Source organism: Ursus maritimus, unplaced genomic scaffold (assembly GCF_017311325.1).
Source record: "Ursus maritimus isolate PB19 unplaced genomic scaffold, ASM1731132v1 scaffold_32, whole genome shotgun sequence".
Lineage (NCBI taxonomy): Eukaryota > Metazoa > Chordata > Mammalia > Carnivora > Ursidae > Ursus > Ursus maritimus.
Genome location: NW_024425786.1, coordinates 17,496,156 through 17,517,846, shown reverse-complemented (window position 1 = coordinate 17,517,846; position 21,691 = coordinate 17,496,156). Strand labels below are relative to the sequence as shown.

The window sequence follows — 21,691 nt, the reverse complement described above, 5'->3', positions numbered from 1 at the left end:
GGATTTTTCTATTTCTTCAAAAAACATCTTTGGATTTTAATAGGGATTGCACTGAATTTGTAGATCACTTTGGATAGTATTGACATCTTAATATTGTCTCCCAATTCATGTACATAGAATATCTTTCCATCTATTTCTCTTCTTTATTTTTTAAAAGATTTATTTATTTATTTATTTATTTATTTATTTGAGAGAGAGAGAGCATGAGCAGGGGTGAGGAACACAGGGAGAGGGAGAAGCAGAATCCCTGCTGAGCAGGGAGCCCGATGTGGGGCTCCATCCCAGGACTCCAAGATCATGACCTGAGCCAAAAGCAGACACTTAACCAGCTCAGCCCCCCAGGCGCCCCAATTCCTGTCTTCTTTAATTTCAGGAATTGTTCGTAGTTTTCAGCGCACAATTCTTGAAAGTAAAAAAAAAATATGTCATCACAGTCATGAAAATCATACATAAATATTTTTAAATAATTAAATGTCATGCTGGTAGTTTTGGGGTCATGCTCAGTCCTCTATCTGCAGGTTTGAGAATTCTGTGAGTACTGCTCTGCTATGATGGAGGAAATTTTTGGTATTGCAGAAGCATTTTTTTTTTGAGATTTATTATTTATTTTTCTTTATTTGACAGAGTGAGAGGGTGAGAGAGAGGCGACACAAGCAAGGGGAGTGGGAGAGGGAGAAGCAGGCTTCCCACTGAGCTGGGAGCCTGATGCAGGGCTTAATCCCAGGACCTTGGGATCATGACCTGAGCTGAAGGCAGACACCTGATCGCTGAGCCACCCAGGCGCCCCGGTGCTGCAGAAGAATTAACAGAACATTTACCGGGTCTCATTCTCTCCTTAGCTAACAGCTGAGCTCCCTGAAGGCAGGGACAGTGCCCTCTCTGCCTCCCCTGAGAATGCCAATCAGTACACTTACCATTTGGATATCCACCCACCCAGTAGCCACAGTGACTATTCACAAAATGCAAATTTGATCATCTCTCTCTGCTTAAAACCCATCAAATGCATTGCTATGTGTTCTCCAAAGTAGGTGGTATGGTCCCTGTCAACCTCTCCCATCTTAGTAGGAAGTCTGTCCCTACTCCTCGCAGCTCTGCGGTCATTTTGGCCTTCTTTCCATCTTTCTAAAACAAAAATTTCCCCCAAACATTTCTAATTGCAGCCTACAGTAAGAAATTATTTTACATTGCAACCTGGTTGACATATATACCAACAAACAAGATTTGCAAAGCAATACTCAGCTTTATTACTTATGCAATACGCTCCAATGCTTTTTATTTTTTTAAAAAGTTGGCACTCACTAGATTAATGTTATGACCAATTAATGAGGTACAACACGCATTTTGAAAAACACTGCTCTAAGCATTCCATTTCTTGGCCTCAGGGTCTTCGCATATCCTGTGCTCTCTGGAAAGCTTTTCTTATGTCCTCTTTACCTGGATAAATCTTACCCATTCTCAAGGTATGAAATCAAAGGATGCTTCTCGCTCACTCTCGCGAGCACCCTTTCTCTCCCTCCCGTCGACTGCCTGCATTTGAATCCTGGAGATCGTGATGGAAGAGTTAACACGCGCGAAGAACTCAGAACAGCTCATGGCAAATAGTAATGCTTCGTCTTTTATTACGAAAGGTAGTAATTATACAACTATTTGTGTGATTTTTCATATGCCTTCCCAGAGCTTCCAAACTCTAAACCCCTTGATTATTTGTTCATTTTCATAGTCCTAGCCTCACTTTGCCATGGCAAGCAGAAAGCACTCAGAAAAAACATAACGCATAAGAAAGAATTGGTCAGAAAGAACGAAAACCTAGAAGCTGGAAACAGAGCCCCTATAGGGCGTCATCACGTCGCTCCAGAAGCCCCGCCCCAAAGGCGGAGGCACGCCCACCAGGCAGTCGGCGGTCACGTGGGACTCAGCTAGGGGCTGCGGGGGAAGCTGGGCCAAGATGGCGACTATGAGGAAGGTTCTGCCGCCGAGGCTGGTGGGCTTGGCGTCTCTCCGGGCTGTAAGTGCCCCGGCCCACCGAGGGGTGGCCCTGCAGGCACCATGATAGTCGGGGTCGGAGCCTGGCCCGTGGCGGCAGCTGTCTGAGAGGCGAAGCCGGACAGCTGCTCAGGCCACTTTCGGGAGGGCCTTGGAGTCTCGGGTCTTTGTCCCGCCCAAATCCCTTGAGGGGCACGGGGAAACTGAGGCCCAGAGATGGGGAACGGCTTTCCTGGGTCGTGGAGACCTGGGGCGCCACCCCAGGTGTCCTGATTCCGTCCAGGGCTCTTCCCGGCGACCCTGGTGCCTTCTTCCTCTGAGCTTGCGAGCTCTCCAAGCTCCTCTCTCTCCTCAGAGAAAATCACGAATAACCTTCCAGTTCCGAGTGGAAAAAAGCAAGGTCCTCCCCCTCCCACCGCCTACATTTCCAGCTCTTGTTGCGTTTGGGGACGCTTGGAGAGCTATCCTAGCGTGCCAAGTAGGACCAGGGTCGCGTAGGATCACGTGCGATTCCCTTGGAATTGTACTTCGGGCATGATCGATCCTTATGTTTCCCCCTCCCCTGCTCAGTGAGTGGAGGGAAAGTCTAGGAGACCTAGCTGAATGAGGGGTTGAAGAAATTGTTTTGGCTAAAGCTGAAGCTGTAGTGTCCCAGTGGTTCTGACACTTTCTAGGTCGAATGACAATTATTTGCTCTCTAAACCTCAGTTTTCTCATCTATAACACGCGTGAACATTACCTTAGAGTTCTTGGGAGGTTAAGGGAAATGTAGGTAAAGCATTTGACATTGTTTTAGCTCATAGTAAGTGGTAAATCAGGTGCGTTATTTTTGCTTGAAGTTTAGAAGGAGTTGTAAGTGTGTAGTGGGGAAATTACACTATGTTGGCAAGTGGGCCCCTCCGAAAACCACTTTAATGTCTACTAGGCTGTCCACCCCTACCAATTATTAATGTGTAAAATAAAGATGGTACTAAGAAAATTACATGAGATGGTGGGTATTAATGTGCTTCGAAAAAATTCCTGGTGTAATGAGGTAGTGGTCGTAGGCGCTCTGTGGGGCTACTAGCAGAGGCTTGATACCAGACGGTTCAAGGCCAGACTTCTTCACTTGCTAGCTGTGTGATTTTGGAGAATCTTTCTGAGGCTGTTCTTTCCTGTATGAAGTTGAGATAATGATAGTCCCTGCCATGTAGGTACTAAATGAGGTACTGATCCTGAAGTTAGCCCTGGGCTTTCCTTGGTATTAGCTGTTTTGGTATAGATAACGCCATAGCTCAGGAGGCGTGGCCCAGGACTTCTGTGGTTAGAGGAGATCATCTCTGAGCAGAGCTGTACAGAGGGAACGAACTGGGTGTTTAACCAAGACAAGAGAAGACTGGGGGGGACAGAAAGGTGGCAAAGAGGCAATGTGGCCCAGGGGATAAGAGCAGCACTGTAAATCAACACTGCCAGGTTCAGATAATGACTCGTGACCAGCTAACCACGTGACCTTGGGAAAGTTACTTAATCTCTGGGCTTCATACTTTTCACAGTAAAATGGAGATTGTAATAGTTCCTACGTAATAAGGTTGAGAGGATGAGATGGGTTAATATGTAAAAGGCTCTTATGAGTGCCTGGCAAATATTAAATTCTTAATAAATGTGAATTATTGTTTCATTATGTGAAGAGTTATTATGGGCAAGGATGTGGAATTAAGTTCTGTTCTAGTAAGAGGAACTTGGAAGCAGGTCTTGCATACTTTCAACAAGGCCCTGTTATGTCCCAGGCCTTGGAATTACAGCAACGGATAAAAGTTCCTGCCTCATGCATGCAGCTTACAGTCCAGTGGGATCAACTCAGGGCAATGTACCGGCATTGGCTGAACATCCCTGTTGTAGTGACATTCGACTTGCAGGGACCTTCTAGCCTAGCCTGTTGACTTCATGAAATTCAGTGGCTCATCACCTTAGTCTCTAGGAGGTTTTGCTGACAGAAAGCAAGGCCAGTTCAGGTGAGTTGTTCACCTTCCAGCTGATTCATAGCAGGGATGTTTCCTTCCTTAAGGACTTGGGGAGTTTGGGACCCTTAGCAGATTACTCAGTGAACTTCTCCCCTTGCCCCATTGCAGTGTGTTTACCCAGGTTAAATCTGGTCAAATGAAGTTAATTTGAAGAATTACAGTATTAAAAACAGAGGAAAGAGGGAAAAGAAGCCTCATACTGCTTGGTGGTAAGGAGGGGAAGATTTGGGGCAGACTTTAAATGGAGGAGATTCAAAGCCTTTTTTTACTGTCTTCAGCTGTTGGTGTCCTCTCTCCCCAGACCCAATCCTTGTCATCACCCAGCCTGCGACTGTAACAGAACAAGTCGTCCTCCATCCCCCAAAGCCCACAAAGTCCAAGACTAACTGCTCCTCCCCATACCCAGGAATTGCCCTCCCCCTGGGGTGGCTATGCCCTTCGTGCATTTATTTGTTGTTTCAGTGGCTTTTTAGTGCGTGCCTGCTTTGTGCCAAGCGCAGGGCCACACATGAGGGGTGGAGCAGAGGTCGAGACTGGGTCTGGTAGAGCTTATATTCTCCTGAAGGAAGCTGAGTAGGCATTATTGTCAGGGCTCGGAAGGAATTAGAGTTTGTTCGTTTGTTTGTTTGTTTTAAAAGGGTGGGGGCAGAGGGAGAGGGAATCTCAAGTAAGCTCTATGCCCAGTGTGGAGCCCAGTGTGGGGCTCAGTCTCACAACCCTGAGACCATGACCTGAGCCGAAGTCAAGAGTTGGACGCTTAACCGACTGAGCCACCCAGGCACCCCAGGAATTAGAGTTTTGAAATAGAAAATGATGAGGGTCACAGGATTGGCAGCTTTACAAAGGGCTTTCAGAAGAGGCCCATCTGGCTGAAAGGTGAGAAGGAGCCAGAGGTGGAAGAGCAGGTGAAGAGCATTCTGGGCAGAGGGAACAGTAAACCTCGAGGCCCTGCTGTGGGAGGAAGGCCATTGGAGCTGCAGTAGAGGGACCTCACTGGGGGATGTGGGACAGTAGAAGCAAGTCATGAGTTCACTGAGCTCAGCAGGAACCAAATGATAACCTTCTAGCCCGTGGTGAGTGGGGTAAGGGGATGAGTCAGGTTTCCGGCTTAAGCAATAGAATACATGTGTTACTGTTCACTGAGAAAGCATGACGCCAGGCGGGGCTTTAGAATTTAAGCAGTTCTGTTTGGGGCCTTCTAAGTGTAGGAGGTGCAAATAGGTTTGTGTAGGAAACATCCTAAATGCTCAGCTGGCAGACAGGCAGTTGGAAATGGGCTGGTACTGGGGGCATGAATCTCTTGCCCATTCCTCTGTGAAAGGCTTCTGTTCTTTTTGTTCTTCCTTCTAAAACAAACCGAATGTGAGAGATATGTAGTGTTTACAGTGAGAAATATCGCTTCCTGTCTCAGGATGGATGCGTTCTTTCAGATTTGTCTCCTTGGAGAATTGTGACAATCTCCTCCTGTCCCTTTTTGTTTCCTCTTTTAAACCACAGGTCAGCACCTCTTCTGTCAGTACTTTCCCAAAGCGAGTGAAAATTGTGGAAGTGGGTGCCCGAGACGGACTACAAAATGAAAAGGTAAAGATGGAAATCAGCCAAAAGAGGTTTCTCGAGCAGTATGAGTTGCCTGTGGTGGGCGCAGCGGGGATGGACAGAGCTAGGCAAGATATGATCACCCCCCCCACCGCCCCAGTGCAGAGCAAAGTTGAGGAGGCCTGGCAGGTGCAGGTGACAGTTAAGCAAGCATCAGATGTGGCGTCTCCAGGGTCCGTCTCAAGGCCCCAGGCGGCAGGGCGGATGGGAAGGGCTGCAGGAGAGCGAGGGAGGGTAAGGGCATGCCTTTCATCTGGCAGTTCCAATTCCACGTAAGGGGACTTACCCAAAGGACGTCACAAAGGCCGCATGCAAAGATTTAGCCGTAGAGATGTTCCGCACAACCTCGTTGTGATAAAACAGTTGGAAACCACCTCGGTGCTCGGTGCGGAGAAAGCCCCACTACTTCAAGGACTTCGTTAGATGGATTAGGACACTGTTCTAACAGAGGAGCATGTTAAGTGACGGAAGCAGATTATAAAAGAATAGACATGTTCTTTAATCTTACACTTTCATGTTTTACAAAAAACAAAAAATGGTTTCATCTATCTGTGGGAACCTCTACCTGGAAAAGGATCTAGAACAGTGCTGTCTGGTAGCACTTTCTGTGAGGATGGAAACATGCTGGATGTGAGCTGTCTTGGACACGAGGCTGTTGAGCGCTTGAAATGTGGCTGGTGTAGCTGGGGAACTGAAATCTTGTTTTTATAGAATTTAAATGAATGTGAATTTAAATGACCACATACAGCTAGTGTCTAATGTATTGGACTACAGATCTAGAAAGTCCCGTTATCAGGATGTTACTAGTGTTATCTCTGGGAGATTTTAAGGATGGTTTTCTTTGGTTTTGGCCATGTTTTCTGAAATAATTGTGCATTATTTTTTCAATTGGAAAACCTTTTTCTCTTTTTTGGAAAGCATAGCTTTAATAGTGAGAGCTTATTGCTAACGATAAACTATAAGCTCTGTGAGGGCAGCCTCGTGTCTGTTCTGCTCACTGCTCTATCCCTAACACCTAACACCACGCCTGGATCATGGAGGACTCTCAAAAAATACTTAGGAGATGGATTAAGGTAAAGCAATGAGAGAGAAATTGAGGGGGTCGGCATGAAAGGGCCTGGTGAGAAGGAGTTCTTGGAATTTTTTTTACCTAATCCTGTAAGGGACTAGGGAGCCACGGAAGGCTTTTGAGCAGGGAGTAAAACAATGGAGGCTGTTTTAGAAAGATTCCTGTGTGGGATGAATTGGTGGAGTGAGACCATGCCATAATCAGGAGAGAATGATAGTAGATTCGGGAAGAGGGAGCCATAGAATGTGGTGAGCAAGTAGGCCTTGTGGGGGAGGGAGAGAAAGCAGCAGTAGGCCGACCATGTGAGGGTGAGGCCCGGTGCCAGGTGGGAGGTGGAAAAGGGGACGGTGTGATATTTTGGGGGCCCCATCTCATAGGTTGCAGACAGAGGGCTAGTCATCTCTGCCCTTTCAGGTCATGGCACATTGCTCTCAGTTTTATGATGGGGTCATAAATTAACAAACAGTTAAGAAAAAGCCTTTATGATAGAAAAATATTGTTTCCATGTAAATATTAGCTCCTTTTCAGACGAGAAGCTGCCTCCACTGCAAAATGCTATCTGTAGAACTTGAAGATGTCCCCCACCTGTCGGCACGAATCACATGCGAATCCGTGCTTGTGTCTGGAAGTGGAGATAGTGAAGTGCACGCCGTGGCAAAGCTCTGAACTAACAGGCCCTGTGTCCGACACCATTTTATTCCCACTGTCGCTAACCTGTCTTTTCTGGTGTTTCTTTCTGCATTACAGAATTTTGTATCTACTTCTACGAAAATCAAGCTGATAGACATGCTTTCTGAAGCAGGACTCCCCGTTATAGAAGCCACCAGCTTCGTGTCCCCCAAGTGGGTTCCCCAGGTGAGCCCCAGCCCTCAGTAATAAGCGTTTCTCAGATGAGAGAGATGTGAAGTTTTGCATTTGCCCTGGAAGTAAGTAGAAGCTGGGAACGTGGGTCTCCGGATCTCTGGCGCTCTTGTCACTTGGAGGAGCGTGGAGCAGCAGAAGACCATCACCTGGTGGCAGCAGGCTTGGATTCCGTCTTGGCTTTGCCCCTAACTTGCTTGGGGACCTTAGTGAGGTCTTCCCCTCTCCAGGCTGAGGGTGAGCTCTCAGGTCTCTTTTGGCTCTGGAAGTCTAGAATCTCTAGCCCCGTCTAGAGATGTGGTGTCTGTGTCTGTAAAAGGGAAAGACGGATGACTCCTATTTCACAGAAAACCATCAAGTGGGAAGAAAGGTCCTGTTTCAGCTGAGTGTTAAGTAACACAGAGTCCGTTCTCGGTAAATGGCTGGTAGTGTTGTCACTGCTTGTGTGAGGCTGGCGGTATTAGCCATAGAGAGAAACTGGGGGACTTACCTGCCCCAAGGGGCCTTTGGGCCCATTAGCGGTCAAAAAAAGAGTGAAAGCACTGGGAAGACAGAGCTCTGCAAAAGGGCTCATTCTTCAAGGGTTCTGGACAACAGATTTTGTGATAAAAACCTTTTCTCTACCTGAGCTCTCTGCCTGCCTTGGCAGTGACCTGGCAATGTCTCCTTTGGGTCCCAGATGGCTGACAATGCTGAAGTCTTGAAGGGCATCCAGAAATTTCCTGGCATCAACTACCCAGTCCTGACCCCGAATATCAAAGGCTTCCAGGCAGCGGTAAGAGACTCGCTTGACGGCAGGGGCCCCTGACATGAAACTGATGACATCAGTTCCTGTCTTGTCGCCGGACCCTAGTTCCTGCCCTGGGCTGTCTGTCTGAAGGGCTTGTCTCCAGTAGTGATGAGCACTGACAGACAGACCCAGGGCAGTCCTGACCCTGCCACCCCCGGCTCTCTGACCTTGACCAGCTAATTAACCTCGCCGAACCTCAGATTCTGCCTATAAATGAGGGCTGATCGTGGTTCCTCACGGTGGGTGGATTTCAGAGGATAGAATGCACCCACCTTACTTAGCAAGAGCTTGGGAGAGGTAAACGCTTTATAAATATTAGCTCTGTTGTTATTATCCATTTCCTCTTTTCGAGAAAGGTGATCACACTCCCCGCAGTGGTTGCTAGGATCTGCCGTCTTTCTTAGAGTGTTGGACAGGAACGTCATGGGGATGCGGAGTCTGAATTTAGGCAGAAAGCTGTCCTTAAGAGTGACAGCCTGGGCGGTGATGGCAGCGGCAGTGCCAAGGGTGAGGCTGCTGCTTTAATGGCGATAGGGTTCCCCGTGTTCATTTGCTAGGGCTGCCAGGAGAAAATACCAAAAGCCAGGTGGCTTAAAACAACAGAAATGGCTTCTCGCTCAGCTCTGAAGGCGAGAAGTCTGAAATCCAGGCGGTAGTAGGGTGGGAGCCTCCTGACGGCTGGGAGGACATGGCTCTCCTAGCTTCTAGCGAAGACTGGCAGTCCTTGGCATTCCTTGGGTCGTCGACGCCTCACTCCCACCCTGCCTCCGTCTTCACCGCCTTCCCCTGTGTGTGTCTTCACATGGCCTCCATCTTATTGGAGTCATGACCACTATGGCTTCATTTCAGCTAACTACTTCTGCACCCACCGTATTTCCAGATAAGGCAACATTCTGGGGTCCTGGGGATTAGGACTTCTACAGATCTTTTTTTGGGGGGGACGCAGTTCAACCCATGATGTTCGTGTGTTATGAAAGTTGCTGTAAGACCCGAGTTTTTGCCACGCTGGTGTTCCTTGAAGAGGCAAAGGCTGATAGGAATTCCCCCTACTGGCAGGTGGCTGCTGGAGCCAAGGAGGTGTCCGTCTTTGCCGCTGCCTCAGAGCTCTTCACCAAGAGGAACGTCAACTGCTCCATTGATGCGAGTTTACAGCGGTCCGACGAAATCTTGAGGGCAGCTCGGGCCGCCGCGATTCCCGTGCGCGGGTGAGTCACGCCACGTCGGTGCTGCCTGCATTTCCTCAGTACCATTCCGGAAGGGGGCCAGGTTGAGACTCAAACCACCCCCCCTGCAAACTCCTTATCCTGGGCGCAGGCCGCCCATGCTCCACACCTTGACATCCTTCCTCAAGTAGCTGTGGTCAGAAGAAATCCTGGCCAGTGCTTTCTCCGCACCTGGTTTTGGGGTCGGTTCCCTAGAGGAATCCAGCAGGACAGGACACTCTCCGGGGTGTGTGGCGGTCGGATGAATCCCACCTCCAGCAGCCCCTCTTCGCATGTGTCTGGGGAACCCCCTCGGCCTCCAGGTCTCCAGCACCACATCTTTCATGGCAGGAGTGCCAGGCATTGTCCCTGTGTTACCTGACTGGGACCTCACGGTCACCCAGCAAGCAGGGCTGTTCCTGCTTCCAGGGGACAGAACCGGCTCAGGAAGGCCGAGGAGTTGGCTGTGAGGTCGCGCCGCTGTCTGGCGGGCTCCTTCAGAAAGTGCCCGTGTGATCACCTCCCTGCCTGGTTAAAACCTGTCAGTGACGCCCCAACTCTGGACTTCTCACCTGGCTTCCGAGACACTGCCTTTCTCTGCAGCCTCATCGTTCACTGCCACTCCGTGTCCAGCCCGACGGGGGCTTCCTTCCATGTGCCCATGCTCCCTCTCTCTCTCTCTCTCTCTCTCTCGCCTCTCCGCCCTTGCTCGCACTTTCCGTAGCTTCAGAACTCTCTTGTCGCACATGCCGCTTGTCCGGGCTAACTCCTGCTCGTCCTGCAGCTTCTCCAGGGAGCGTTCTCTGTCCCTCCGCTGGTGTTAGCGCCCCTCGTCGGGCTCTCGTGGCCCCCGGATATCCTCTGACAGAGTACTTCGCTGCGTGTTAGCTTCTCCCCTGCCTCCCACCCCACTGGGCCCTGCGCAGTGCCGCAGTTCATGGTGGGCTCCCTCCCGCAGCGCAGGGCCAGCACGCCGGGGTGCTCGGGAAGTAAGGGGTGGCTAGCTGGGGGCGTGCATGGGGAATCAGGGGCCCACGGGGCTCATTCCTCAGCATCTCCCTTCTCCTTGCTCAGCAGTGACTGGAGAACAAGGGGAAGAAGGAAGTTGGGAAAACGCCCTGAGATCTTCGAGCCTGAAATGATGTATCCAGGCAACCTTTGTGATACCTCTCACACGCAGAGCCGCTTGCCAGACTCAAGAGGCTTAGTGGGGCCTTAGCCCCAACAGGGCAGGTGGGAACAGAAGGCCACCAAGATCCAAAGATCCAGACTCCTTCCCTTGGCTGGCAGGTCACCGTGATCGGCCCACAGCCACCTGTCCGGCCACGTGCTGTGCCGCCGTGCTGCTGGCTCTGTGCCTGCTCTCCCGTGCTTCTGTGGCGCGAGCGCGCCCTCTCTCCCGTCTCAGGGACTCTGCGCTGCTCTGCTCTCTGCCTGGGATGCTTTCCCAGTGGCTCTCCTGCCACCTCCGCCCCCCTCAGCTCCCGCGTCACGGCCTGGAGGTCTTCCTGGGCCACCCTGGCTATGGCAGCCTCGTCTCGTGGCTCCTGCCTCATCCCCTGTTCTTCCCATCACAGCACATCACTCAGATTATCTCACCCACTCCTTTGGTTGCCCTTTTATCAGCTCTCTTCCTAACTGGAAATAACCTCCGTGAGGGTAGGATCTTGTCCATCCGTGCTGTTCACCGTGTGCCTGGCACGGAGTGGGCGGCTCCGTCAGTGTCCGTAGAATAAACGAGTGTGTGAATCCTGGGGCAGCTCCCTGGAGTGGCTGATCCTTGGCCCTCAAGGCCAGGCCAGCCCTTTAGTTCCTGCTTGGGTTTCATCTGTCCTTGGTCCCCTCCTGGGAGTAGGGGCCCCAGCTGCCCTGTGGCACCTGTCCTGCTTTATCTCACTGCCCTATAGCCCAGGTGCCTGCTCACTTTGCCCTCTCGGGCTTGCTTCTGTCCTCAGGCCTGTGCAGCAACCCCGGCTTCCCGAGTGTGCAGCCCGGAGGCCCCTCCCTGCCCTGGCTCTCCACTGCCCCCTCCTGGCACCACGCAGCACTCCCTTTGTTCGGGCTCGGCAGTATTGAGTTTGCCTTTCCCCCAGGCATTGGACCTTGCCCCACTTCAGGGATGGCTGTCAAACAGCTCCCCTGCATCAGTCCTGCGGCCCGGGAGCTCGGGGGCACTGACACCATCCCTCCCCTGTCCTCCAACAGGTATGTCTCCTGTGTGCTTGGATGCCCCTATGAAGGGAAGATCTCCCCGGCTAAAGTAGCTGAGGTGTGTGTATCCGGCCGGGGGTTTTCTGAGGGTTGTCCGCCTTGCCTGCCACTGAGGTTCCCTCACTACCCTTTCCTGATGGGTCACTCATGTCCTTCGTTCCCGCAACTCCTTCATGGAGCCCCTCTGGGAACGCAGCCCAGCCCTTGCTCCTGGAGGCCCACCTCCTGGCGCGCTCGCAGCCCTGCCCTCTGCCCCAGCCTGGAAGCCTCTGACAGTTTGCAGTCTGGTCAGCGGACAGGTGATAGTGGAGGCGACCTGTGGAGGGGCTCCCCACCCAGGGTCCCTGCAGTTTCTCGCCGTGGTTGGAGAGGCCACGCCCTCCGAGCGGGAGCCAGGCCAGCACTGGGGAGAGGGCAGTGTGGGAACGAGTCTGAGCGACGCAGGAGCTCATGCCGCTTCGCTGTCAAAGTCACCCTGCAAATGTGGTGGTGGTGTTCGTTTCTCCAGCTAGGAAACAGACAAAGTGATTTGCCACACAGGTTGCAAACGGGGACGCTAGGTCTCAGCCCGCACTTGGTTTCCCTCCAACGCCCCGCTCTTCCCGCACACCGGGAGCCGCCAGGACGGGCGCTTACTGAGACTGGCGGCGCTCGCGTCCCCGCCGGTCCTCACTGCCGGCCTGCAAAGCTGCACCACTGCTTCTCGCAAGGAGAATGGAAGCTCCAAACGGATCAGCCGTTTGCAGGGCCGCCCAGCCAGGGAGCAGGCAGACTGGGCCCGTGACCCGGCGCGTGTCGCTCCAGAGCCGGCGCCTTCGCTGCAGCCTCGGCCTGCCGCCCGGGCAGTGGGCTGAGCGTCACCTGCGCCCCGGCCCTGTCACACCGTCCACCCGTCTGGCAGCGCGGTGGGGGCGGCAGCTCCTCAGGCGGGGCGCGCGCTGCGCTGGTTTCTCAGGGGCTTCAGAGCTTTGCGGGCTTCAGAGCTTTGCAGACGAGCTTCGGGAAGTGGAAAGTTAGGTACTCTATTAGAAATCCAGAACTAGCCCGCAGACCCGTGAGATCTGGCTCTTGCTGAGGGTGAAGTCACGAGAGAGGAGCCGTTTTACTGATGGCAGTCATGGCTCTGACGTGGCTGGAGGTGGTCTGTGAAGGCTGGAGTCGGAGGCACGGGCAGGCGGGACAGGGTGGGAGGAAGTTCAGCGTTGCAGCCCACGGTTGCCCCAGGGGCCGCTGTTCCCTTACGTCTCCGCTTCCCAGTGGGTAGAGTGGGGATTATCGTTCCCACTCAGAAAGTTGTAAGGAGCCAAGATCGGATAGGAATTTAGTGTTTCAGACAAGGAGATGTTCTGCACAGGCCCAGGACCCCTGCTTCTGAGGTTTTGGCCCCTGGCTTAAGGAATCTGTTGTCCTCCAAGTGCTTGCCCGCTTGCTTCCCCAGGTCACCAAGAAGATGTACTCCATGGGCTGCTACGAGATCTCCCTGGGGGACACCATCGGCGTGGGCACCCCTGGGATCATGAAGGACATGCTGTCTGCTGTCATGCACGAGGTGCCCGTGGCTGCACTGGCGGTCCACTGCCATGACACCTACGGCCAGGCCCTGGCCAACACCTTGATGGCCCTGCAGGTATCAGGGTGGGTCTGAAGAGAAAGGCGCGTGTCTATTCTCCGAAAGCACACAGTGGCAGGACAGCTAGGTTCCCGTGTTCTTTCCACGAGCATTCACGATACCTGTGTGCCAGGCCCTGGGCGGCCACAGAGGACACGGACACGTGACCCTGGCCTGTAAGGGTGTGGGAAGGAGATAGTCAAGGGAGTTTCGTGGTAGTCCTCGTACGTTAGGACAGATCGCGTGCAGGGAGGAAGCGTGCGGCTGAGGAAGGCCTCCATCCCGGCCGGGGGGCCGGGGAGGTCAGAGAGGATTTGCTGGGAGAGACCTGAATGAGGCCTAGAGGATGTGAGGAAGTTAAGCAGTTGGAAAAGGGAAGCGGGAAGCTGACTAGGCAGCCCTGCGCCGTAAGGCTGCGGTGGGGTTTGGTGCTGTGACTGTGCGCATGCGTGGGAGCGGGCAAGGAGATGGTGGGGGAGGGGGAGGCAGAGAGGCAGGCAGAGGTCACTCCAGGGGAGCCTTTCCTGCTGTTCCCCAGAGATTGAACTGAGGCTTCAGGTTGGGTTTCCCTTGAGGTTTGCTCCTTGGGCTGACCCTGAAGGGGGATTCTGTGGACTGGCCACCCCTCAGAAGGAAAGTTCTGAGTGTCTGACCATAGGCTGTGTCTGCATCTTGTGTCTGACCTTGCTGGCCTGTTGGTTGAAGTCTGGCCTGTTGTCTTTAAGTTTCCTAAAGCAGTCCTGGGCCATCTTTGTTCTTGCGGGGGGTTTTTTGTTTGTTTCTTCTCTTTCTTTTCTTTTCTTTCTTCTTTTTTTGGTCTTAAGTTACTTCCTAGAGGCTGAGGTCTCTAAGCCACATGATTCCGTAACTTTCTGGGTCTGTTTTCTCTGTTGTCGCTGTCCAGGTTACGGTCTGTGGGAGGTTTGTGGGGAGAGGAGAACGGGAAACAATCATTAGGAGAGTGGGTGGTGCTGACCCAGGGAAATGGGATAGGCCCCCTGGGGTTAGAGGCCCAACGGGAAGTGAGACCTTAGGCGGGGTGCTGGGCGAGGGTAAATGAATCGCAGTAAACAACCACGGGCTCTGAAATCTCAGCTGTGGGAGGCGCTTCCTTTAGGTGTGATCACGAAGGGCCTGGGGAGACCTTTCAGGGTGAGGAGCGCGAAAGGAAACAGTGTCCACACTGTTCCAGGAACCAAAAAGAGAAACATTAACAGAATCCTTCGCCAAAGGAAAGAATAACTTTCATTGGTATTTCGGGCAGCAGTTGATGGGGAGGTTTGCAAGGACCTCCTGGCTTTGTAGGCTCTGGTCCCCACAGTGACACCCGTGTTTCACCATCCTTGTGTTTCCAGATGGGAGTGAGTGTCGTGGACTCTTCTGTGGCAGGACTGGGAGGCTGTCCCTATGCACAGGGGGCATCCGGAAACTTGGCCACTGAAGACCTTGTCTACATGCTGTCTGGCCTGGGCATTCACACGGTAAGCGCGCCTGCCCCCTGGTGGTGACGGCCCTGAACTGACTGTACCTCTCTCTGAAGCCGGAGGACAGAAGCTGATGGTTTTGTTCAGGGGTTTGTGGTGACGGGACAGTGAAGAGGTAGCGGAGGAGGCACCCACACCCATCACCTGAGTCCATTCCCTCTGGACCTCTGTTTCATCCCCTGTAAAATGAGGGCCCGAGTAGGAGACGGCCCTCGCCAGGGCTCTGTCGGGGTCAGTGAGGACCCTCAGTGGTGGGTTGGAGGCAATACCATGTCTGAGCTTTGGGACCAGATGGAACTTGGTTTGAAACCTAGTCCTGCCACCCACAGGCTGTGACCTGACAAATGACTTCACTTCCCTGGGCCTAAGAAACAGGAATGCTGACAGCACCTCTCTCGTGGGGCTGTGATGAGGACTAGGTAGGAAAATGGAGAGTGCCCACCAGAGCTGAGCACACAGTATGCATCAGTACACGTGAGCTCCTGCCGTGGACAGGTTTTCGGAGTGGCCCTTTCAGTTGGTGTTTCCCTCCCGGCTCGCTCTGCCTGGGAGTCGTTATTACTCCAGTACCCGCTTTTTGACCGCCGCAGGCCAGGCCCTGTGCTGGGCACTGGAGATGGGGACTGAACAAGACTGACGAGGTCCCTGCCCTGGTGGCAGCAGTAGAAACCATTCCACAGATGGAGGCATCTTATACGAGGGGAGTCCCGGACCCCAGACGGCAGAAGGCTGCAGCCTTGCAGGCAGGTGCTGTACCGGCACAAGAGGAACGAGAACCTGTCTTCCCCTTTACTCTCTCAGTATCGGTTTTCCGTCCAGTCCGACGTCTCCCTGGGTGTTGCAGGCACGTCATGACCTTGTGCATCCTTTAACTTGTTTCTCAAAGGGTGTGAACCTCCAGAAGCTCCTGGAAGCTGGGACCTTTATCTGCCAAGCCCTGAACAGAAAAACCAGCTCCAAAGTGGCTCAGGCTACCTGTAAACTGTAAGCCCCGTTTGGGGGACTCTGTGGGAATAGGGGCTCACGTGAATGATTCAGGAACGGGCATGTGGAAATGGGAATAAAATTAACAGGAGCGGGCATCTCCCAGGCAGGTCCACACGTAGGTCTCTCCTGCAAAAGGGAGGCAAGAGACAGGAGCTGCTTGGCCTCAGCCCTTCCCTGCCAGACCCTAGTCTGAGTGAGAAGCCTGGGGGGCTGCGGGTCTCCCTGCCCCATGGACCCACTGGCTCAGGAGTTGAATGCCTGGGGACCCCTGGAACCCAGCTCCCTGGTGCTCAGGCCCCACGTCTGGGTGAAATCCATCAGCTAGCTACACAGCCTGACCCTGCTGTGTCTCTGGGGCCATCGCTGACTCCGTGGGGCAAAGGGGCCTGGAGGAGATTTTCCCCAAGCTGGCAGGGGGCATTGGCGGAAGGGGTGAGGGCTGAGATGCTTTGGCGACCACCTGCCAACTCCAGCATTTTTGGAAAATGTCTACTCTGAACGTGATTTTTGAACACAGCTTATGTAATTAAAGTTTTAATGACATAAAAGCATGGCCCAGTATCGTGTTGTGCAGCTGTGTGTGATGAATGGGGGACACTGGTGGGGAGTGGAACATCGTTACCGCGTGGTAACTAGTCTACTCATCTCTGGATCTCCTCCGTTTCCCCACCTGATGCCCGAATTCATAATGACTGGAAACCCATGGCCTTGGGCCCGCTCGGGCCTGGCCCGAACACCCTGGAGAGGCGGTGGCTGCGGCTCGTGGGTGTCGTCCCTGCTGGACTCCCGGCCCAGGGCATTCCGGGCTGGCACGCACTTCGGCTCAGCACTCCGGATGCCATGACTTGGCCCAGCTTTCCTTTACACAGAAGCACCGCATCATTTTCTAGCCGGCTCTGGTAGGCAGGGTGCGGACGGACCATCCCCGGCGGTTCGCGGGGAGGCTCGGCGCAGTCAGCGGCGCCATCTCTCCTGGGCCTCAGAGCTTCCCCAGCTCGCGGCGGGGGCGCTGCAAACCAGACGTCCCAGAGCCAGCTTCCTTCGGTCAGCGCCGCCCCGACCGCCTCTGCTGCGCGCCGTCGCTCATTTCCTGCGGGGCCGGCTCGAAAGAACAGCTCGGCGGGTACAGGAAGGCTGGAGAGAGCGCGGAGCCGGGCTCGTGGAGCCCCCGGCCTACGGCTCCCGCCGGGGTAGAACTCTCGGGTGCCGCGCCGTACGTGGCGACCCGGCGCAGTCCGCCGCTGGCCGCCCGGCTCCCGGGTCCAGGCCGCGCCTCCCCTCGGTCCCACCGCCGGCAGCGAGCCGTGCCGCGCAGGCGCCTTGATGCCACAGCGCTTTTGGTCCTTCCGGCGCCCCGTAGCGCGTTCCCGGGTGACACGTTTCCTTGGGGGCGTGGAGGGGGCGGGACCAGGTGGCCCGTCGGCTCTTAAAGGGACCCGGACGCGGAGCGCAGGAGGCGGCGCCGCTGGAGCAGCGCAGGGCGCGCGGTCCGGAGCAGGTTCGCGAGGCAAATGGGTGGGGGGCCTGGCGGGCTCGCGAGGGGCTGGGCGGTCTGCGGAGAGCGATGGAGGGCTTCAGGGGTCCGGGCCGCGTGCTGGGCAGAGTCCCACTGGGGCGGGCCCCATGCAGCTCTCTGCTCCCGCCGCCTTGGCTGGGGCGGCCCGGATTCATTCATTCCCGATCTGAGGACTCCGAGCTCGGCCCCCTCGGAGCCACGGCCCAAATCCCAGCCCGACGCTCACCGCCTCCTGCCCTCCATTTTGCAGACGGGAAAACCGAGGCGGCGACAGCCGACCGAGGTCACCCCGTCGGTCCGGGGCGAGGCTGCCCTCACCAGCCTTCCTGCCTCCTGGGGCCCATCCGCGACCACTTTTCGGGCTTCCATTCGGCGGGGTGGGGGTGGGGGCGGCCTCGGCGTCCGGAGCAAAGTCCAGCTGGAAACAGTGGTGAGGGGGAAGGGTGAACTGCTTGGCGCGTTGATAGCGGGCTGTGAGCCTGGAGATCCGGATTCTAGCCTGGCTATCACAGCTGTGTGTCCTAAGGCAAATTACTTAACCTCTCAGACCTTAGTATCCTTCCCGGTAAAGTGCCAGCCATAACACTTGGCTCATCAGGATGTTGGGGAATCCAGGAAAATAATGCAGAAGTGCCCGGTACAGAGTCTAGTATGCAGCAAGCGCTCAGTCAAGTGGGTGGAGTGCATAAGCCCAGAGCCGGGATTGAGGCAGCCAGGAGGAAGGCGGCTGCGGGCCAGGCCGCACCGAATGAAAGACCTGAGTGTCTGGAGCCTCCTCCCCTCTCCCCCACTCTGCCCGCAGAGTTTGTTCAGGGCGGAGGTGCACACCTGGCAGTGGAGTCGGGACCAGGCCCACGTCCACACCGCCCGGCTCCGTGCCGCCTAAAGTTGGGTGGGATCCTTAGCTTCCAGCGGGCAGTGACCCAGCTGGCCCTGGCATGCATTGGTAGAGGCTGAGCCAGGTTGACTGACCTGGGGTGCGGTGGGGCCCACTGCAGGACCCAACCCTGTGGCCATTTGGTATATTTCCTGCTTCCTCCCAGCTGACTCTTGAGGGAGAGGGAGTCCGGGGAGCTGCCTAGAGCAGGAGGTAATAATCTCTGGGTCAGTTTACACCTAGTGATGGCAGAGGGACTGGGAAGGCCTGAATTTGAGCAGACAGAGCCTTTTCCTGGGCTCTGGGAGTCCCGGCGACGCTGCCATGTTTCCTTCTGGCCGGGACTGCCTAGTCCCCAGACACCTTGGAGGCTTTAGGTTTCCCCTTCTCAATCCCAGGTAAATTGGGACTAGAAATAGCGGTGCCTGCACCTCCATCTCCCCAACCGTGTGGTGCGGCAGGCCTTTCTAGTCACCTCATTTAACCCTCCCACAACCACACGGTGTTTGTACAATGACAAGCTCCAACCTCTAGAGATGGAAAGTGAGGCCAGGAGAGGGTAAGTGATCTCCAAGGCCCACGGCCAGGAAGAGATGGTACCCAGACTAGGCCGGGGGCTGATTCCAGAGCCGCCCTGCTCACTGGGACGTGCTACTGCCTCCCTCCGATGTTGGCCGGCGGCGCTACGCGGGCAGTCTCAGCCCCTCTGACGCTCTGGGTTCTGGGCCAGGTACCATGGCAGAGAAGGTGCTGGTGACCGGCGGGGCTGGCTACATCGGCAGTCACACAGTGCTGGAGCTGCTGGAGGCCGGCTATTTGCCCGTGGTCATCGACAACTTCCACAATGCCATCCGTGGTGAGCACGGGGGCGGGGATGGAAGGAAAACAGGGGGTGGGGGGGGGTTCTACCACCGCCTCCTACGGGTGTGTGTCCGCCTCGTCCCTTGGGAGCCCAGGACGCACGTCCTCCTTTGATGGTCTCCACGTGCTCAACCAGGAAGGGGCTCCATGCCTGAGAGCCTGCAGCGGGTTCAGGAGCTGACGGGCCGCTCGGTGGAGTTTGAGGAGATGGACATCTTGGACCAGGCAGCCCTACAGCGTCTCTTTAAGAAGGTAGGTGCTTGGCAGGCAGGGGGCACTGCGGAGGGCGAGGGCCTGTAAAGCGACCTCTGACCCTGGCTTCACCCCTGCAGCACAGCTTTACGGCAGTCATCCACTTTGCGGGCCTCAAGGCCGTGGGAGAGTCCATGCAGAAGCCTCTGGATTATTACAGAGTTAACCTGACCGGAAGCATCCAGCTGCTGGAGGTGAGACGAGCCACAAGCTCCCAGACACTGGCGGGCCCCAAGCTGTACCATTTTAGACACACGTCCCTCTACCTCTCCCTACCTCTCCGCCTCAGTCTCCCCATCTGTAAACAGGACTGCCCAAACCTCAGCCCCTCTCACCTGTGGAGGAGGAAGGGGGTGGGAATAACGTGCGGAGGCCACTGACCCCTCTCCTCCGTGGCCAGATCATGAGGGCCCACGGGGTGAAGAACCTGGTGTTCAGCAGCTCGGCCACTGTGTACGGGAACCCCCAGTACCTGCCCCTGGATGAGGCCCACCCCACAGGCGGCTGTACCAACCCCTACGGCAAGTCCAAGTTCTTCATCGAGGAAATGATCCGGGACCTGTGCCAGGCAGACAAGGTGAGGGCCCCCACTGACCCAGCTCCAGTCCCACGCACGGACCCAGGGCCTCCCGTGCACCTGAGGGTGGGATCCCGAGTGCCACCCGCCACCCACCCGGGAGGAAGCAAGGACTCTGGAAGCAGCAGTGACTTTGCCCACGGCACAGCACTGGCGGGGGTGGACCTGACCCCTGCTGCTTTCCAGGGATGAAGATCATCCTGGATGGGGGGCGGGGTGCAGGTGAAGAGCTCTGGCGTCCGCCTGGGCACGGCCTGCGCCCTCCCCCCCCCCATGATCACCTGACTGTCCTGCAGGCCTGGAACGCGGTGCTGCTGCGCTACTTCAACCCCACAGGCGCCCACGCGTCGGGCTGCATTGGCGAGGATCCCCAGGGCGTCCCCAACAACCTCATGCCCTATGTCTCCCAGGTAAGGGAGAAGGGGGAGGTCTGGGGGCGGCCCTAGGATGGAAGGGTACAGCTGGCACTGAGGACCTGGGAAGAGCTGACCTGACCTCCACCCCAGGTGGCGATCGGGCGACGGGAGGTACTGAATGTCTTTGGCGACGACTATGACACGGAGGATGGCACAGGTGAGCCCAGGACCAGGGTGGGAGCCAGGGGGAGAATGAGGTCCGACGGACACGGTGCTGAACAACGCCCCACCCAACCACCGTAGGCGTCCGGGACTACATCCACGTCGTGGATCTGGCCAAGGGCCACATCGCGGCCTTGAGGAAGCTGAAGGAGCGGTGTGGCTGTCGGGTAGGGAGAGGAGGGAGAAGCGAGGCTGGCGAGGGAGATGGGGGTCCAGAGGGGGTAGTTTGTCCAACCCGCTCCACCACCCATTCTCCTGCCCCGGGCAGATCTACAACCTGGGCACAGGCACGGGCTACTCGGTGCTACAGATGGTCCAGGCCATGGAGAAGGCTTCGGGGCAGAAGGTAGGCCAGCTGCACCCCAGCGCCGCCCCCCAGCGCCCGACTTCCACAGCGCCCTGGGCCCCTCCCACTAGCCTCGCTCCCAGCCCCGCTCCTCCGCCTGCCTCAGTGCTGGGTGCCTGCCCCTGCGCTTCTCAGCCGGGTGGGCAGCCGGTGGGCAGCCGGGTGGGCGAGGCCAGGCCGGCTCAGCTAAGCCACAGCTGCTTCCTCGCTTGCAGATCCCATACAAGGTGGTGGCACGGCGGGAAGGCGATGTGGCTGCCTGTTACGCCAATCCCAGCCTGGCCCTCAAGGAGCTGGGTTGGACAGCTGTCTTAGGGCTGGACAGGATGTGTGAGTTTTCACCCCAACCCCGGACCCTGGGTGCTGGCTTGACCCGTGAGAGGGGGGCAGGGGCTGCCTGGGTCTGAGCACGCTCACCCTGGGCCGCCTGAGATGGTGGGGGTCCTGCGTTCCAATGTGGACCCTCACTCCACACCTCCCCCACCACAGGTGAAGACCTGTGGCGCTGGCAGAAGCAGAATCCTTCAGGCTTCGGCACGCAGGCCTGACCCTCCCCTTCCGTGCACCAGGAAAGGAAAGAGAACTGCCTGCTCTCCAGCCTCTGGTGGGAACCCAGGGGCCTCAGCCTCCCCTACCTCAAACCCCAGCCGGGCCTTCTCAGCCCACCAGGCATGAGGCCAAGGGCTCCACTGACCAGGAGTTGGGGGGGGGGGTCCCTAACTCTTCTCTGCAGCAGGGGTCCAGGAACCCATCAGGACCACCAGAAGTGAACGGGGGAGCAAGGGTCCCGAGACAGGCACTAATTTATACTGCTCCGAAAGAGCTTTCCGAAGTATTTAAAATAAAAGTTTTCTAACACTGGGACAGATTCTTGCCCGTGATCACGCTCTAC

The 21,691-nt window shown here is 55.6% G+C and overlaps 2 protein-coding genes across 2 annotated transcripts; both read left to right on the top strand.

The window, feature by feature from the left end:
* The first annotated feature begins 1,894 nt into the window (after positions 1 to 1,894).
* Positions 1,895 to 16,340, top strand: HMGCL (3-hydroxy-3-methylglutaryl-CoA lyase). Its single transcript, XM_008694611.2, has 9 exons — positions 1,895 to 2,005; positions 5,481 to 5,564; positions 7,396 to 7,503; positions 8,189 to 8,284; positions 9,356 to 9,504; positions 11,707 to 11,770; positions 13,151 to 13,339; positions 14,677 to 14,802; positions 15,692 to 16,340. Exons 1-9 carry the CDS (start codon positions 1,946 to 1,948, stop codon positions 15,791 to 15,793), a joined length of 978 nt encoding a protein of 325 aa, XP_008692833.2. The 5' UTR covers positions 1,895 to 1,945; the 3' UTR covers positions 15,794 to 16,340.
* A 630-nt stretch (positions 16,341 to 16,970) lies between these two features.
* Positions 16,971 to 21,660, top strand: GALE (UDP-galactose-4-epimerase). Its single transcript, XM_040618968.1, has 11 exons — positions 16,971 to 17,290; positions 18,916 to 19,041; positions 19,183 to 19,298; positions 19,379 to 19,492; positions 19,699 to 19,875; positions 20,172 to 20,285; positions 20,382 to 20,448; positions 20,535 to 20,620; positions 20,722 to 20,799; positions 21,015 to 21,129; positions 21,289 to 21,660. The coding sequence occupies exons 1-11, from the start codon at positions 17,116 to 17,118 to the stop codon at positions 21,345 to 21,347; spliced, it is 1,227 nt and encodes a 408-aa protein (XP_040474902.1). The 5' UTR covers positions 16,971 to 17,115; the 3' UTR covers positions 21,348 to 21,660.
* The last annotated feature ends 31 nt before the right edge of the window (positions 21,661 to 21,691 follow it).

Excerpts from the sequence above, each read along its gene's own strand:
- HMGCL (XM_008694611.2), top strand. The coding sequence starts at position 1,946 with ATGGCGACTATGAGGAAGGTTCTGCCGCCGAGGCTGGTGGGCTTGGCG. Across the intron at positions 7,504-8,188 it reads CCCCCAAGTGGGTTCCCCAG|ATGGCTGACAATGCTGAAGT; the intron begins GTGAGCCCCAGC and ends TTTGGGTCCCAG. Across the intron at positions 14,803-15,691 it reads CTGGCCTGGGCATTCACACG|GGTGTGAACCTCCAGAAGCT; the intron begins GTAAGCGCGCCT and ends TGTTTCTCAAAG.
- GALE (XM_040618968.1), top strand. The coding sequence starts at position 17,116 with ATGCCACAGCGCTTTTGGTCCTTCCGGCGCCCCGTAGCGCGTTCCCGG. Across the intron at positions 19,299-19,378 it reads TACAGCGTCTCTTTAAGAAG|CACAGCTTTACGGCAGTCAT; the intron begins GTAGGTGCTTGG and ends TCACCCCTGCAG. Across the intron at positions 20,621-20,721 it reads AGGAGCGGTGTGGCTGTCGG|ATCTACAACCTGGGCACAGG; the intron begins GTAGGGAGAGGA and ends TGCCCCGGGCAG.